The following is a 14,524-nucleotide window of genomic DNA, read 5'->3' as shown; positions in this document are numbered from 1 at the left end:
TTTTAAAAATTTAATATATTGTACCTCTGAGACTTTTCTGTTTCCACAGACATAGTCCAGACTCTCACTTTTCATTTGGACAATTGTAATGACGTCAGGTAAATTATGGGCTCAGTGGAATTTTTGCAGGGAAAGGGGATTTGGCATGGGAACCTTTAGTATATCTGTTTGTCAAAATGAAATCTTAAATTACAGATATGCTTGGAAAAATCTGAAGGAGATTATGGCATTAATATTAATGGACAGGGTGGGGTTTTAAAGCTAGTGATCAAGAGAAGCAGGAATGCTCCATTGCTACCCTGTCAATCTCCCTTCTTTTCCATGGAGTTCTGGGGGTACCTGAACACGTGACTAGAAATGACAGTGGGAAGTCAGCATGCCATTTTATCATTAAAGCCTAAGTGAGGTCACTAGATACACTGCTTTTTTTTTTTTTTTTTTCTTCATACAGTTCTTTAGGATCACAATTGTGGACAGTTATTGTACAAAATAACAAAGTTCCGAGTAACGACTGTTCTACTTTGACTTGTAGATATGTATGTTTCCCTTAATGATTCAATCAGCTATGCTTAATAAGTCATGCTTAAAGTCCTTTTGCACATAAACTCATTTAATCTGAAGAAAGAGGTATTTACCCTTTTTCAAATGGGGAAAATTGAGTGTCAGAGTGGCTCCTAGCATGGCTAGTTCATAGCTTGAGCTAGACTTTGAACTCTGAGCCCTGATCCCTTTCCACTACACCTCAACTGGCTCCCCAAACCCAAATGATGGTTATGTTCAGTGGATGAGAGGTGGGCTTCCCAAGCGTTTCTATGTGAAGACCTGACATGGGGTAACCATCGACTGGTAGAGCCAGGAAGCCCTGCAGGCGAGGCATCCAGCCTGATCTAACCATTGGGCCACAGATAAGCCACCTGCCCTGCCAGGTGAAGTCATGTCGTAGCTTATTTTGGGCAGGGGCATGTGGCACTGAGGATGACCTGTTTACTTCCATGGTATAGGTTGTAAGACTTTCTAAGTACATTATACAGTACACAGTCTGAAGTGAATGTTTGTGGATCCGGCTTTGCCCTCACACCACAGATGTAGTTCCTGATTTATAGCATCATAAAGAAACAACAATAAAGGATGCCTCAAGATTCTTGGCAGGCAAATATAGACAAAGCTCCCTTATGTCCTTTTGAAGAATTTCAGGGACGGAGACCCATTGGAATTGGCTTCGGTCAATGTATAATGTGAAGATTAGGAAATTCTTTTCTTGTTTCCAACCATAGAATCTTACTGATTTGATTAAATAGAATTTCCTCTTGTTTGTGTTGCTCTGAGCATGAAGAAACTGGTCAGTCACCATTCTTTCAATAAAATGGTTTCAAATTGCGTGAAGGAGATTGTGATCAAATCACTGCTCATTTTTTCCTTCAGGCTAAAATACCATAATTGCTTTAACCTCCTTCAAAGCATCTATTTTCCATCCCTTACATTGTTTTTATTTCTTTCCTTGGAACTCAGTTCAGTTGCTCCATGGCATTGCCCTATTAAAATATAGTGGTTGGAACTGGACACACCTGTGTCCAATTGTAACTAATATGGAGCACTGGTAAAGAGGTTGCTTCCCGGACTCTGCATGTACTACCTGCCTTGGCACACAAACAGTGAGCTATTGTCATCATCAGTTATTTAAAAGAAAGGGAAGGAGGAGGGGGGGAGGGGAGGGGGGAAGGGGAGGGGAGGGGGGAGGGGGAGGGGAGGGGGAAGGGGAGGGGGAAGGGGAGGGGGAAGGGGAGGGGAGGGGGGAAGGGAAGGGGAGGGGAGGGGGAAGGGAAGGGGAGGGGAGGGGGAAGGGAAGGGGAGGGGGGAAGGGAAGGGGAGGGGAGGGGGGAAGGGAAGGGGAGGGGAGGGGGAGGGGGAGGGGAAGAAGGGGAGGGGAGGGGAAGAAGGGGAGGGGAGGGGAAGAAGGGGGAGGAGGGGAAGAAGGGGGAGGAGGGGAGGGAGGGAGGAGGGGAGGCTCATCCAATCATCCAGTAGTCATCCAGTCTGGCTACTTGCTAGGAGGAGAAAAATGTGCTCATTTTGGGGCTTGAGAAGTGTTTGTGTACATTTGTGCTGGGGGACCGTAGAGTGCTGTAGGTTATAGGTATTGATCCTGCACTTGAGAAAAACAGAATATACACCCTCTGACCACAAATGGAAAAGGAACCACTAGATGTTCAATATGTGCATTGAGATCGAAGCACACAGGCAAAACTTTGCCAACTAAGTGCTTTTGAAACTGTGCAAAATAAGAAACCACTGTGGGATTTTCAGGAATAAATTTAGTTTGAACTCTGCGATCCTTTAAAAGAAAGTTTTAAAATTCACCAGTTGGGAATGCAAAATGGTGCCGCCACTTTCAAAAACGGATTGGCAGTTCCTCAAAATGTTAAACATGGAGTTACCGTGCGACCCAGCAGTCCCACCCCTAGGTAGATAGCCAAGAGGACTGAGAATATATATTCCCATAAAAACTTGTACATGAATGTTGACAACGATGTTATTCACAATAGCCAAAGAGTGGAAACAACTTAAATGTCCATCCACCAATGAATGGATAAACAAAATGTGGTGTATCCTTACAACAGAATATTCATTCAGCCATAAAAAGGAATGAGGTACTGACGCCTGCTGTAACACGATGAACCTTGAAAACGTTATTTTAAGTGGAAGAAACCAGGCACAAAAGGCCATATATTATAGGATCTCATTTATGTGAGATATCCAGAACAGGCAAATCTGTAGAGACAGAAAACAGATTGGTGGTTGACGTGGGTTGGGGGGAGGCGGGGGGAATGGGGAGTGACTGCTAATGAGTATGGCACGCAGTTCTTTTTGAGGTGATGAAAATGTTTTGGAATTAGTGGTGATGGCCGCACACCCTTGTGAATATACTAAAACCTGAATTGTACACTTTACAGGGGTGAATTTTATGGAATGTGGAATATATTTTTTAAAACAAGAACAAACAACCCCACCGTTAATATACACATGGACCCCTTATCATTATTTTTAGAAATAAGCACCTCAAAAAGTTTTCTTTCATGACTGTAAGGCTTCTACCTGGTGTGGAAAATATTGTGCGGGTGCACTTGGTTTCATGAATGTTGCTGGTATAGCAAGATGTTTGTAGAAAGTGGCTGAATTATGACATTGAGAAATTATTCTGGGTGTTATGAATACAGACTGGGCTGCTTGCGAGGAAAACAGGAACATCTGACTCAGTTATTGCTCTGCGAGCGGTCATTTATTTTTGCTGCTACTGAAAGATCTGAATTTTTTTTCCTGACCATTTTTTGGTGAATATTTTTGCTGATACGCTTGCGTATCTGAGGTTCTGCTAAATGAATCATCGTATTTGCAACCTTTTTCTTTAGTATCCATTCTGGAAATGGAATGACTAAAAACACACCAAAGCTAATTCCAGGCTCCTGGGGTTATTTTTTTCCCTTCAGCTATTTTTTGACCCTTCTAATTAGCATCAACAGCCTGGATGTCGTCTGATGGTGGTAACCCCAGCTTACTCCATCAGCTGCCCCGCTTTCTTTTCCATCGACACATTTCTAGTACTTTTGAAGGAGACAGATGCTTCTGCTGCATCTGAAGAGGATTCACAAGGTCTGATGCCTTTTGACAAAATGGATGCCTCCTCCCTGTACTTTGGAATGGATATGCGCTGTCAAAACGGGTTTTCCGGATGGTTGCTCTTTGTCACCTTGTACCAGGTTTTCTCCTCCATTCTGGAAAGTGTGCAGTTTAATGTTGCGTTTCGAATCACTTTCAGCTGAAAAAGTGTGTAATGGAATCAGGTTAGAGATGCTTTTTGTTTGCGTTCCAAGGGGACTGGTGACAGCAGGGAAAGTACATTGGGGGGCTTGCTTGATAATAGGCTCCTTGTCCTTTATGGTTTAAAAGAAGCACTAAGGGTGATTTCTCCCATCCTGGCGCTTCTGTATTGGTTTATATTTATCAGAATCTAAATTTGGGGGATCACCTCCTTCTGAGAGGGAAAGTAGTAGCTGTCGTGATTTGTCCGTATTTCTCCACTCTGCAGATATTTGGCTTATTTTCAGAATCACTGAAATTTAGACCTGGGAGGTGCCTTGTCCCACCCCTTCTTTTTATTGGCAAGGACACCAAGGCCTAGAGCTAGCGATTAACCTAAAGTGGGGCTGGCATCTGCAAGTTCTGGTTCCCAAGCCAGTGCCATTGCTACCACACCACCTCACTACCAGTGATGGGGCACATGGATTGGTACCCCTCAGGGCTGTGGACTTTCTTTTTTTTTTTTTTTTTTTTGCGGTACGCGGGCCTCTCACTGTTGTGGGCTCTCCCGTTGCGGAGCGCAGGCTCAGCGGCCATGGCTCACGGGCCCAGCCGCTCCGCGGCATGTGGGATCCTCGCGGACCGGGGCACGAACCCGTGTCCCCTGCATCGGCAGGCGGACTCTCAACCACTGCGCCACCAGGGAAGCCCAGGGCTGTGGACTTGCTGAGCAGGGAGAGGGCCTGACCTTGGCTGTTGCCCCACAGTAGTGCTTTGTCTTTCCCATTACAACCTCCCGCGTAAACCGGCAGAACTTACAACCCAGAAAGATTCCTCCGGTATGTTGTACACTCACGTCCCCTTTACTGCACATGTGGGCGGTTTCCATGCTGCAGGACTGGCTGGCTGCTTAACTGTTTGCCATGGGAATGAAGTTCTGTGCTACCTGGACTCTTGCAAACATTAGCTGCAGAGCACTTGGCTTTGCCGGCCGGCGGTTCCTATGCTGCAGAGAGAAGAAACCAAGGGGTGTGGCAAAGTGAAGCCAAGTGGTTTGGATGCTGCCTTCAGGAGTGAGCTTGAGCCCTGACTTTTGTCTTACTTAACCTCTCCCTCCGTGGAGACTGGCCTGCTGGAAACTGTTAACTGCCTCTCAAGTCCAGCAGCCTGGCGATTTTGAAGTTCTTTTCCATTTCAGCTCTGCAGAGAGATTCTACCTTTATTGTTAAGCTTGGAGATTTTCATCTATATATGAATATATATAATGTTTATAAATGGAGATTTATATGTGGATTTTTTTATACGTAAATATATCTATATTGTATATAATTACATCTATAACTATAAATCTGTGTGTGTAAGGGATATATATATATTAATTTTTCCCCATTCTTTGTGCCACTTGGACCTTTTATTGAGGCTGAAAACCTATATGCTCCTTAATTGTCCTTATACCAAGTTTACATAGTACCTCTTTGCAAAATCATTTGTGAATTTTCGTGTTTTGTTTGGTCTTCAGGCCACAGTTTTTACCTTGAGGAGGCAGGAGGGCTGACAGGTGGTCTGCTCGGAAGTGCACTGGGCAGAGCTCGGGCTTTTAAGCTTCCTGAGGCTCACGGAAAGGAAGTGCTGGCTGGGGTTCTCCTGCATTTGTCCTCCATCACTCTCCAGACTTCCTCTTCCTCTTCAAACGTCAATGTGTTTCTCCTTTGCTTGAATCTGAAGCTTTCTTGATAGTCACAGCCGATGACGTAAGAGCTGTGCAGCGCACCGAGGCAACATCATCTCATTTCACTGAAGGCTAGAAAGGAGGGTGTGTGAATGAGCCTCTACTGTTCAAAGCTACTAGCATCCTGGGTCTAGGGGGGGACTTTCTGAAACACTCCAAGAGGGTGTTGTACACAGTGAGACCATTCCAGAGTGTAGCCGTGAACATAAGCTACAGCACATTGCCCACAACAGTCACCAGTATATGCTGAGTTCTGCTTGCCCTGGAAAGAGGGAGATGTCTTCCAAGCAGTAGGAAGTGTAGCTGGCTGTTTGCTCCTTCCTCCTCCACTTACTTCCAACGGTGATCTCTAAGAGGAAGTGCCGCTCCCATCCCGCGGCCACATCCAAACCCCTGGGTGGCTGCCTTGGCCTTGAAATCTGGAAGTCGTGTGTTGGTAGGCAGCCCACGGGCAGTGGATGCAGCCATTGAGGTGGGGCAGCGGGGGATGTTTTGTTTTGTTTTCGTTTTATCAAAGTGTCACTGATTTAACGCACTGAAAATTTCCCTGTGGCCAATGAAAAAGCATTACAAGGATGCATACCGTCAGTGTCTAAGAGGCATAGTTTCAAGTTCTTAGGTCCTCAGAGAAACGTGTGTGTCAGAGTAGTTCACAATGCCCAGGCTGTGGCAGGAGGGGGAGGATTCCGTATGTACAGACCCTTCTGTACGCCTAAAATAAATGGAATCTAACCATCCAGAGGAGGGGCTGATGAATCCTCGAGTCACCCCATTCATTCTTCATTCAGAACGTCTTTCTGTCGTTTTCATTTGTGAGCATGGCTGGCTGTTCTGCACCTACTTCTGTGGGTCTCCTTTTAGAACACAAGTGATAGAAGAAGGTACAGACATTTTTGGTCTTAACCAGTTCTCATTTTTATAACAAAATTCTGCCACTGGCTTCTTAGTTAGTGGCTTCTGATGCAGCTACAGGAGAGTTTTGCAGTCACACCTGAGCTCTGAGAGACGTTTGGGGCCCAGGAAGAATTCTGTGGTCACTTAATGCTTGGGTCCCACAGGGTTCACGAAGAGTGGTAGTGCTACAAAGATGAATTAGCATTTAGTAGGGTTCCGGGCCTTTTGTGAATATGTGGCCAAATCCGGGCAAATAAATTCCTCTTCAGAATTTACAAAAGGAATGTTTCACGATTCCTGTAAGTCCAATGATACAAAGATATGTAAAGGAAAATTAACTTTCTCTCCCACTTCCATGCCTTTCTCCCTACTCATTCAAACATAACATATTATCAGACAGCCAGGTGTCCAGGTGGCCAGTTAGTACCGTTGACAGCCTTATTCACTCTCTGATAGTGCAGGCAAGAGGCAAAGAGAAAGCAAAGTGTTCCGTTTTCCCCACACAAGGGCACCGGGCCAGGGTCAGGTGATGACATGCAGCAGGGCAGGAGGAATCTTCTCGGTGTTGAGGAGCTCTGAACAAAAGGCTGTGCCTTTGTACCAGGGGATGGGGGTGGGATGGCAGGTAGGTGGTGGAAAAGGGAAAGGACTAGGAGTGGAAAAGTACTGAGTCAGAGTGGGGAAAAGTATCTTAGCCAGGACTCCTGGTGGAGGTGCCTAGGCTGGGTAGGCAGAAAAGTATGTAAATGTGACCCATGGTGGGGTGGGGAGAGGGAGCCCTGGCCTGCAGCTCCCCTCAGAGACTGCAGAGCCCTGGCTGGGCACCAGGGGTGGGGAGGGCAGCTTCCCGGCAGGCCTGCCCAGTAGAGCCTTTGCAGAGCCTGAGGGAGCACACACAGGATTTTGGCCTGGAATCAGATACTTCATGTATATAGGGTATCTATATATAGTTTTTGCTTTTATAAAAATGGGATTATTCCCCATATTACTGTGCAACGTGCTTTTCTTTTCTTTTTTTTTTTTTTTTTTGCGGTACTTGGGCCTCTCACTGTTGTGGCCTCTCCCGTTGCGGAACACAGGCTCCGGACGCACAGGCTCAGCGGCCATGGCTCACAGGCCCAGCTGCTCTGCAGCATGTGGGATCTTCCCGGACCGGGGCACGAACCCATGTCCCCTTCATCGGCAGGCGGACTCTCAACCACTGCGCCACCAGGGAAGCCCTGTAATGAACCCTTTATTTCTTTAGGATATATTCCCCACAGTAGGGTGGCTGAACCATTTTTTCATGTAGTTACAATTTTAAGAGATTTAAAAAGTATAACAGTCTATGTTCCCTTTAATTATGAGAATGACTTTTTCCCCTCACCCTATGAGAACTATTATATATTGTTAATGTTTTCAATAGACGTTTGCCAATCTGATGAGCACAAATTACATTACTTTTACTTTAATTTTCCTCTTCCTGGACCAGTGAGGTAGAGCTTCTTTTCATATGTTTATTGAACATTTGCATTTTCCCTTCTGGTCGGTTGCCTAATCACATCTTTTATTGTTTTTTTTTCTTTTGCTTGTTTGTCAGATGCCTTTGGAAAGTATCACTCCTGCTTTGAGACGGGATTTAACAGGAGTTAGTGTGATCTCCTTAAGAGAAAGTGCAAAATTGAGAGACTCTCTGAAATGAGCATCCTGTTTGGCCCTTTCGTTTTCTCTTGACCAGTTTACGTTTTGACCAGCTTGGGGAACAAAAAGTAATTCTTTTTGACTCCAAATTGTGACATTCAAGGATATAAGTAGCAGAATTTTCTAGCACCTGTTCTCTGAACTCAAATTTCTCATCGGTTGCCCTTATCGTGTCATGCGCCTCATATGGGGGGGAGGGTTTAAAAACTATCAGTGTCTTTGCTTTACCTCCTCTTTTCCCATCCTTGCAGTTGACTCACAAAAACACATTAAACCTTAGCATTCGCCGTGTTACAAATACTGCCCCGTCTATTAGACTGGGTAAGAAGTTAAAGCATGTATATTTCCGTTAGTCTCTGTGAATGAAAGGCTAGCCTTAACTTTGCAGAATATGCTTAGGAACCACTCCCTCTGTATGGTATGGGGTGCCAGGTGGGAAGTGGTGGCTAGTTGATGAAATCACCCAACCCCTGGTGACTCCCTCACCTAGTCTCTGGCCAGACACCGAGTAGGTGAATGAAATGTCATCCTGACTGCAGTCATATCCACAGGTCTGGACCTGAGGCCCCAGAAGAAAGGTCAGGGCATGTGCCTAACTCTCCTTGACTTTCGCTGCTATATAGCTTTTTTTATCCTCGTTTAGTAAAAACATTTCATAAAATAATGAAGTAGAAGATATGAAGTCTATAAGGATCCTGTGATGAGAGAATGTAGCTTTAAAGGCATTTCTCTACTTTACTGGTTGTTAAGTACAGGATTTGTCAGCCTTCTTCACATGCACTCTGTTCCCTTTGAAACCCCTTCCTCTCACTGCCCTACTCCAGATTGGAGACCAGCTCTCTGACAAATTGATCCCTAGATCAGAGGGATGAAAGAGAGAAAGATCAAAAGGAAGCCGGGAATCGCATAGGAAGAGGCATCATGATGCAGGAACTGGAAAGTTTGGCTGCCAGACTTGCTGTCACTCTTTAATCCATGGGTGTCTCATAAAGGAAAAACTCGGTAGTTCAAACAGAAGTGAAGAATGTTCTGTACATAGTGGACTTAGATATAAGGATCTATTTATGAAAGTAATTAGGTAGGGTTACCCCAGCAGTGAACACTGGAGTTGAATGCTGATACCTCGTCGTGTACGAATTTGAAATGAAAAAACAGAGTAAACATAGTGGTGACTGCATTCTCCCTCCCCTGCCCACTAAGGACAGGGGCCCTGCCTGGTTTTCCCAACCTTTCAGTGTTGATTCAGCCAGAACAACATCCTTTTAGGTCCCTTGTCTTTTTGTAAAACCAATGAAAAGGCATGTGGGTTTTTGAGGGCTCAGGAGGTAGACAGACAGTTACAGATCATGTTATTAAGAAAAGTCTTATTTGGGGCCTTCGCTTCTGGACACGTCTGTTCATCCACCCAAGTCCAGTTCACTCTTCATCCATTTAGTCGCTTATCCCTCAGCAAACAGTTATTGCGTGTCTGTCACAGGCCACACACTGAGTGCTGGAGATTCAGAAACCAGGGCTTAGGCTCTGCCCAGAAGACATCCTCAGGTAGTTAGAGACAGCCACAGAGGCCGGCCATCTCAGTGAGACTGGTAAGGGCTGTGGTACACCAGGCACGTGACCCCACGGGGTCACAGAGAAAGGGCATCGAAGGTAGACCAGGAGGGCATTCTCCTGGGCTGACTCTCAGAGAGGAATCAGTTGGCCAGAAGAAGGGAGAGGCAGAGTGCAAGGAATAGCAAGTGTGAGACTGAAACCAGAAATATAGGCAAAACCCAGATAATGAAGGAAAGTGGAAATGCTGGGAAGGCACCTAGGGGCTTGCAGTAGGGGATCTGACGTGATGCAAGTAATGCTTTTAAATCATCTTGGTGACCCTGGGGAGCAGATCTCCTGAGTCAGGCAGACAAGCTCTGATGTGGCCTGAGCCCAGGCACTAACAGAAGAAACCAAGGAAAGGGACAGATTCTCATGCTACTGAGGGGATAAACTCTACAGGATTGCTGCCTGTTTGGATGTGTAGAGGGAGAAAAGAAGTGAGATGGCTTCTGGAATACCCCCCCGCCCCCTGGTGGAAAGGGATGCTGTTCCCTGAGACAGGGACTGCTAGAAGGACAGATTTGGGGGTGTGGTGGGGCAGGATCATTAAGTCTGAAACACGTCGAGTCTGAGATGCCAGTGAGCATCCAAGTGAATATTTGTTGGCAGTTGGCTGTTCCAGGCTGGAGCACAGCAGAGACGTGTGGGCCGGAAAGGATACTTGGAATCATTGGCATGTGTCATGGTTGAAGCCATCGATTCATCCAGTAAACATTAAGGGCGTACAGTCAGGGCCCGCTTCATGGAGTTGTGACCTGTGCGGGCCGCCACATTTGCCTTAATGTTCTGCTGTCACAGTCTTGAAATTCTCATTAATTTTTGAACAGGAGGGCCTGCATTTTTATTTGGCCCAGACCCTAGAAATTCTGTAGCCAGCACTGCTTGTAACTGCCTGGCTCTGTGCACAGTAGTGGGGCCTCAGCGTGAGCAGGACGGACATGGCTCTCGCCTCAGGAGCTGACAGGCCAGCTCGGAAGGCGGACAGTTAAGCAATGAGTACAAAACAGGTTGTGTTCCATATTGGGAGCACCAGGCTAACAGAGCATGTAGGAGAGACCTCCAAACCAAATCTTGGGGGTTACAGGGTTGGGAAGCGAGTGCCCAGGGAGGGGGTAGAGAGGCGGAATGGCAGCCCACAACCCCAGAGGAGTCTGAGAGGAGTGTCCTGGGAGGTGGGAGGGAGACCAGGAGAAACAATGCCCCAGAAGCTGGGGTCGGGAGGGACCAACAAATGCTGCCTAGGAAGGTGGGAATGAGGTCATGGTCACGGGGTGTAGCAGCAGAGAGGCCATTTGGGGACTGGTGAGAGCAGTCAGGTAGAGAGAAGGCAAGAAATGAATTTACCTGTATTTGAGGGATCGGTGGGAGGTGAGGAAGTAGAGCCCCTGAATGTAGATTAATGTGTACATTAATGTGTAATGAATGTGTAAACCTTGGTTTAGGGGGAAAGAAAGGGGAAAAGACCCTGAAAGTGGGTTTCAGATTAGGAGAGTATTGTTTGTTTGGTTTTCGTTTCGGTTTCTGTTTTGTTTGATTTTAAACACAAAGTGTTTTGAGTGTGGTAGCAAAGCCAGCAGAGAGAGAGGTTGGGAATACAGAGGGAATAACTGATGTAGGAAAGACTCCGGGGTTGGAAGTGATGGATGGACTCACCTGGTCAGGAGAAGAGGAAAAGATGGCTGAGGGAGCAGGTGCGATTCCAGGCGAAGGCCCCTCTCGGCTCTGTGACAACCACCCAACTCTCCTTGTGTAAGCGAACGTCCGCTGCCTCCCTACTTCTGCTCTCTTCCTCTCAGACTCAAGGCAAAGCTTCTCCTAAGTTCTCTCATCTGTTCTTTTTTTTTTTTTTTTTGCGGTACGCGGGCCTCTCACTGTTGTGGCCTCTCCGGTTGTGGAGCACAGGCTCCGGAAGCGCAGGCTCAGCGGCCATGGCTCACGGGCCCAGCCGCTCCACGGCATGTGGGATCTTCCCGGACCGGGGCACGAACCCTTGTCCCCTGCATCAGCAGGCGGACTCTCAACCACTGCGCCACCAGGGAAGCCCTCATCTGTTCTTATATTCAATTAATATTCATGGGGCTCCTGCTAGGTGGCAGGCAAGATACCAAGCATCTGGAATATGAGAGTGAACAAAACAGACCAGGCCCCTGACCTCCTGACACTTAGGTCCTGGAGGAGGCTCTCGCATGGTCTGGTTGGCCGCTCCCCACAGGCCCACGCTGCCTGACACCCCATCTTCCACCGTCCCTTCCTTCCTCCTCTTACCGTGATGTTTTACTTCCCTCCCGGATACCCACCTTTCTTAGTCTGAGCCTGGAAGCTGGAATTCGGGGGCCATGTAGGAAAAGGGAGGGAAAAGAATTAGGACTAGCTTTTAGCAAAATTTTGAAACAGAAGATTGCTGTGGGAATTTACTGCATAATGCCTTTTGCTCTAGTGCCCCACATTCTCTGGGCCCTTCTCGCTGCTTTAAGATTAGGCCCTAAGCTTGACCTTCCTGACCCCTCCTTTCAAGTTCTCCAGGTTTCTCCAGCCTCTATCAAAACCCCTACTCTTACTACAGTTCTTCTCAGCCGATAAGTAGGGCAAAGACGATTTCCGTTAACTCACACTGATTTGTGAATGGCGGATATCCCCTTTCTTGGGGTTGGGGGAGGTGGGTTGCATTTTACAAGCGACTCTGGGTTTATAGGAAGGAATCTTTAATCTGTCCTATTTTTGGCGGCATAATAAAAGAAGTGATACGAGTATTACAGCAAGAGCCGCCCTCTTCCCAGGGTCAGCCCCCGCAAAACTTTCCCGTTTTCTTACAGTTCCACCATTTTTCTCCTAGATCCATAAATTCTCTAATGCCCGCAAGATTTTTATGGTCATCTCCTCCCTTGCCTGCCCCCCTCCCCTGGTTTCTATGACAGCAGCAACTGGGCATGGGTGGGGAGGGGTTAGCAGGGGAGGGGGTCGAGCAGCTGCAGCCGTTTATAGGGATTGTTGCCAAGTCAGGGACTGCCTGCCTCTGCGGTGGGAGGGAGGGGTGCCCGGGGCTTCTTGGCACAAAAAACGCAGCCTCCCCATGTCAGTGAGGCATCCACCCAGAGCTGAGCTCAGTGATGGTATTCCCCGTGCTTGTGGCTCTTCACAGAGAAGGGTGCTGGGTCCCCAGGTCTCTGGCTCCCTGATACCAGGAGCTTTGTGGTTCGAATAGAATGCAGCTCCCCTAGCTAGCCACTTGGATTTGTCGTAGAAATGGCAGCCTTCCGCCACAACTGATCGATGGCTGGCAGGCGGCTGCAGGGACCACTGCGGAACAAGGTCTGAGCACAGGAGGCTCCACCGAGAACAGGCTTAGGGAAGGCTGCTGCACAGTTATCAATCCGGCAACTCCTCTTTTAGACGCCTGCTTTGGGGAACTCTGTTCTCTCAAAAGTCCCGGAGTCGGCAGTAGCTGTCGGGCACACTTTGGAGAGTATGTGAATTTCCTGAGCTTTAAGATGAGATAAGAGTGGTTTTCCTGGACCCAGGATATTACCCTAGAAACTCAGGAGCCTAGGTCCAGCGTTCTTAGATTCTCAACGTGCCTCTGAATTCCCTGGGCATCTTACGACAATGCAGATTCCAATACAGGAAGTCTGCGGTGGAACCCGAGAGTCTGCATTTCTGACAGGCTGCTGGCTCACAGACACTTTGAGTAACGGAGATCTGGAGCTGCACTGTCTATCTACTACACTAGCCCGCTGTGACTGCTTAACTTCAAGCTAAATGAATTAAAGTTAAATAAAATTAAAAATTCAGTTTCTCAGCTTGCACTCACCGTGATTCAAATGCTCAGTACCCACATGGGGCTGGTTGCCGCCATATTGGACGGCACAGATTCATGAGCTAACGAGAACATCATGCTCTTAAAGATACTTACAATGTGGTGAGTTGGTAACACTGAGCTTTGCTGTGCGGGTCAGAGGAAAAAGTATCCTCTGAGAGTTTCAGGTGTATTCTGAACTAAGCTATGGAGTTAGGACAGAATCCAGGTACTTATGAGATTGGCTGCTGACCTGCATTTTCACCATTTCAGGGCCATAATCATCAGAAATGGAGAAATCATCCCCATGTCTTCGGAATTCACCCCTGAGACTGAGCGCCAGCGACTTCAGTACCTGGTAAGAGTCTCGTAGGTCTGGCAGAGCGCCGCCGCGTCAGGGATGGCGTCGGGGCTGTTTTGGAGGAACATGTTGCTATTGACCTGGGAGCAGGCCCACAGCAGTAAAACGACATATGGCGTTAACACCCCCCATACACGCCTCCTGGATCACACATCCTGGCTCCGTGTGTGACGACACACTCCACCTCCGTGAATTTATTATTGTGGCTGGTTTTCTCCCATCTGTGACCGATCAAAGACATGGCATGCTCTGTTTCCTTTAATGGCTTGGTATGTACAATACGAAATGTGGTGGTAAAGAATGCTGATACGTTTTCCCCAGGCCCCACTCACTTTAACTCAACCAGAGGGGTTCAGACGGGTCTGAATCTCGTGTGAGCAGCCCCCAGAGCCTGATGACACACCAGGACTTCCTGCTCCGATATGAAGTCTCAGGGGCCCTTTGGGAGAATTGCAGGTGTCGGAAAATCTGTGTCTACTCTGAAAATAAATTCTCCATGTGAGATCTCCCTCTTTGGAGTGAAATTATGAGAGGGCTCTAGGAGGGCTGTTTGGTTTTTCAGATCTTGAGAATTTTTGCTTCTTCGAAAATGTGAGCTTTCTGAAGAACAGAGTATATTCCCTGCCCTTACATTCCAGGGGTAGGGTGTTAGGCTCAGGCTTTCAGTTCTGCAACGGTG

The 14,524-nt window shown here is 47.2% G+C and overlaps 1 protein-coding gene across 4 annotated transcripts in view; it reads left to right on the top strand.

Annotated features, from left to right (window-relative positions):
• The window catches only part of PPM1H (protein phosphatase, Mg2+/Mn2+ dependent 1H), a 264,482-nt gene that overhangs the window by 163,355 nt on the left and 86,603 nt on the right, over positions 1-14,524 (top strand). For all 4 annotated transcript variants that reach the window (XM_049693973.1, XM_049693972.1, XM_049693974.1 and 1 more), the window contains exon 5: positions 13,758-13,842. In XM_049693973.1, the coding sequence (XP_049549930.1) occupies positions 13,758-13,842 (85 nt within the window). The remainder of the gene's footprint in view (positions 1-13,757; positions 13,843-14,524) is intronic.

This window comes from Orcinus orca, chromosome 11 (genome assembly GCF_937001465.1).
Source record: "Orcinus orca chromosome 11, mOrcOrc1.1, whole genome shotgun sequence".
NCBI classification, from domain to species: Eukaryota; Metazoa; Chordata; class Mammalia; order Artiodactyla; family Delphinidae; genus Orcinus; species Orcinus orca.
The sequence above is the reverse complement of the archived record's forward strand: the minus strand, read 5'-3'. Positions and strand labels throughout refer to the sequence as shown.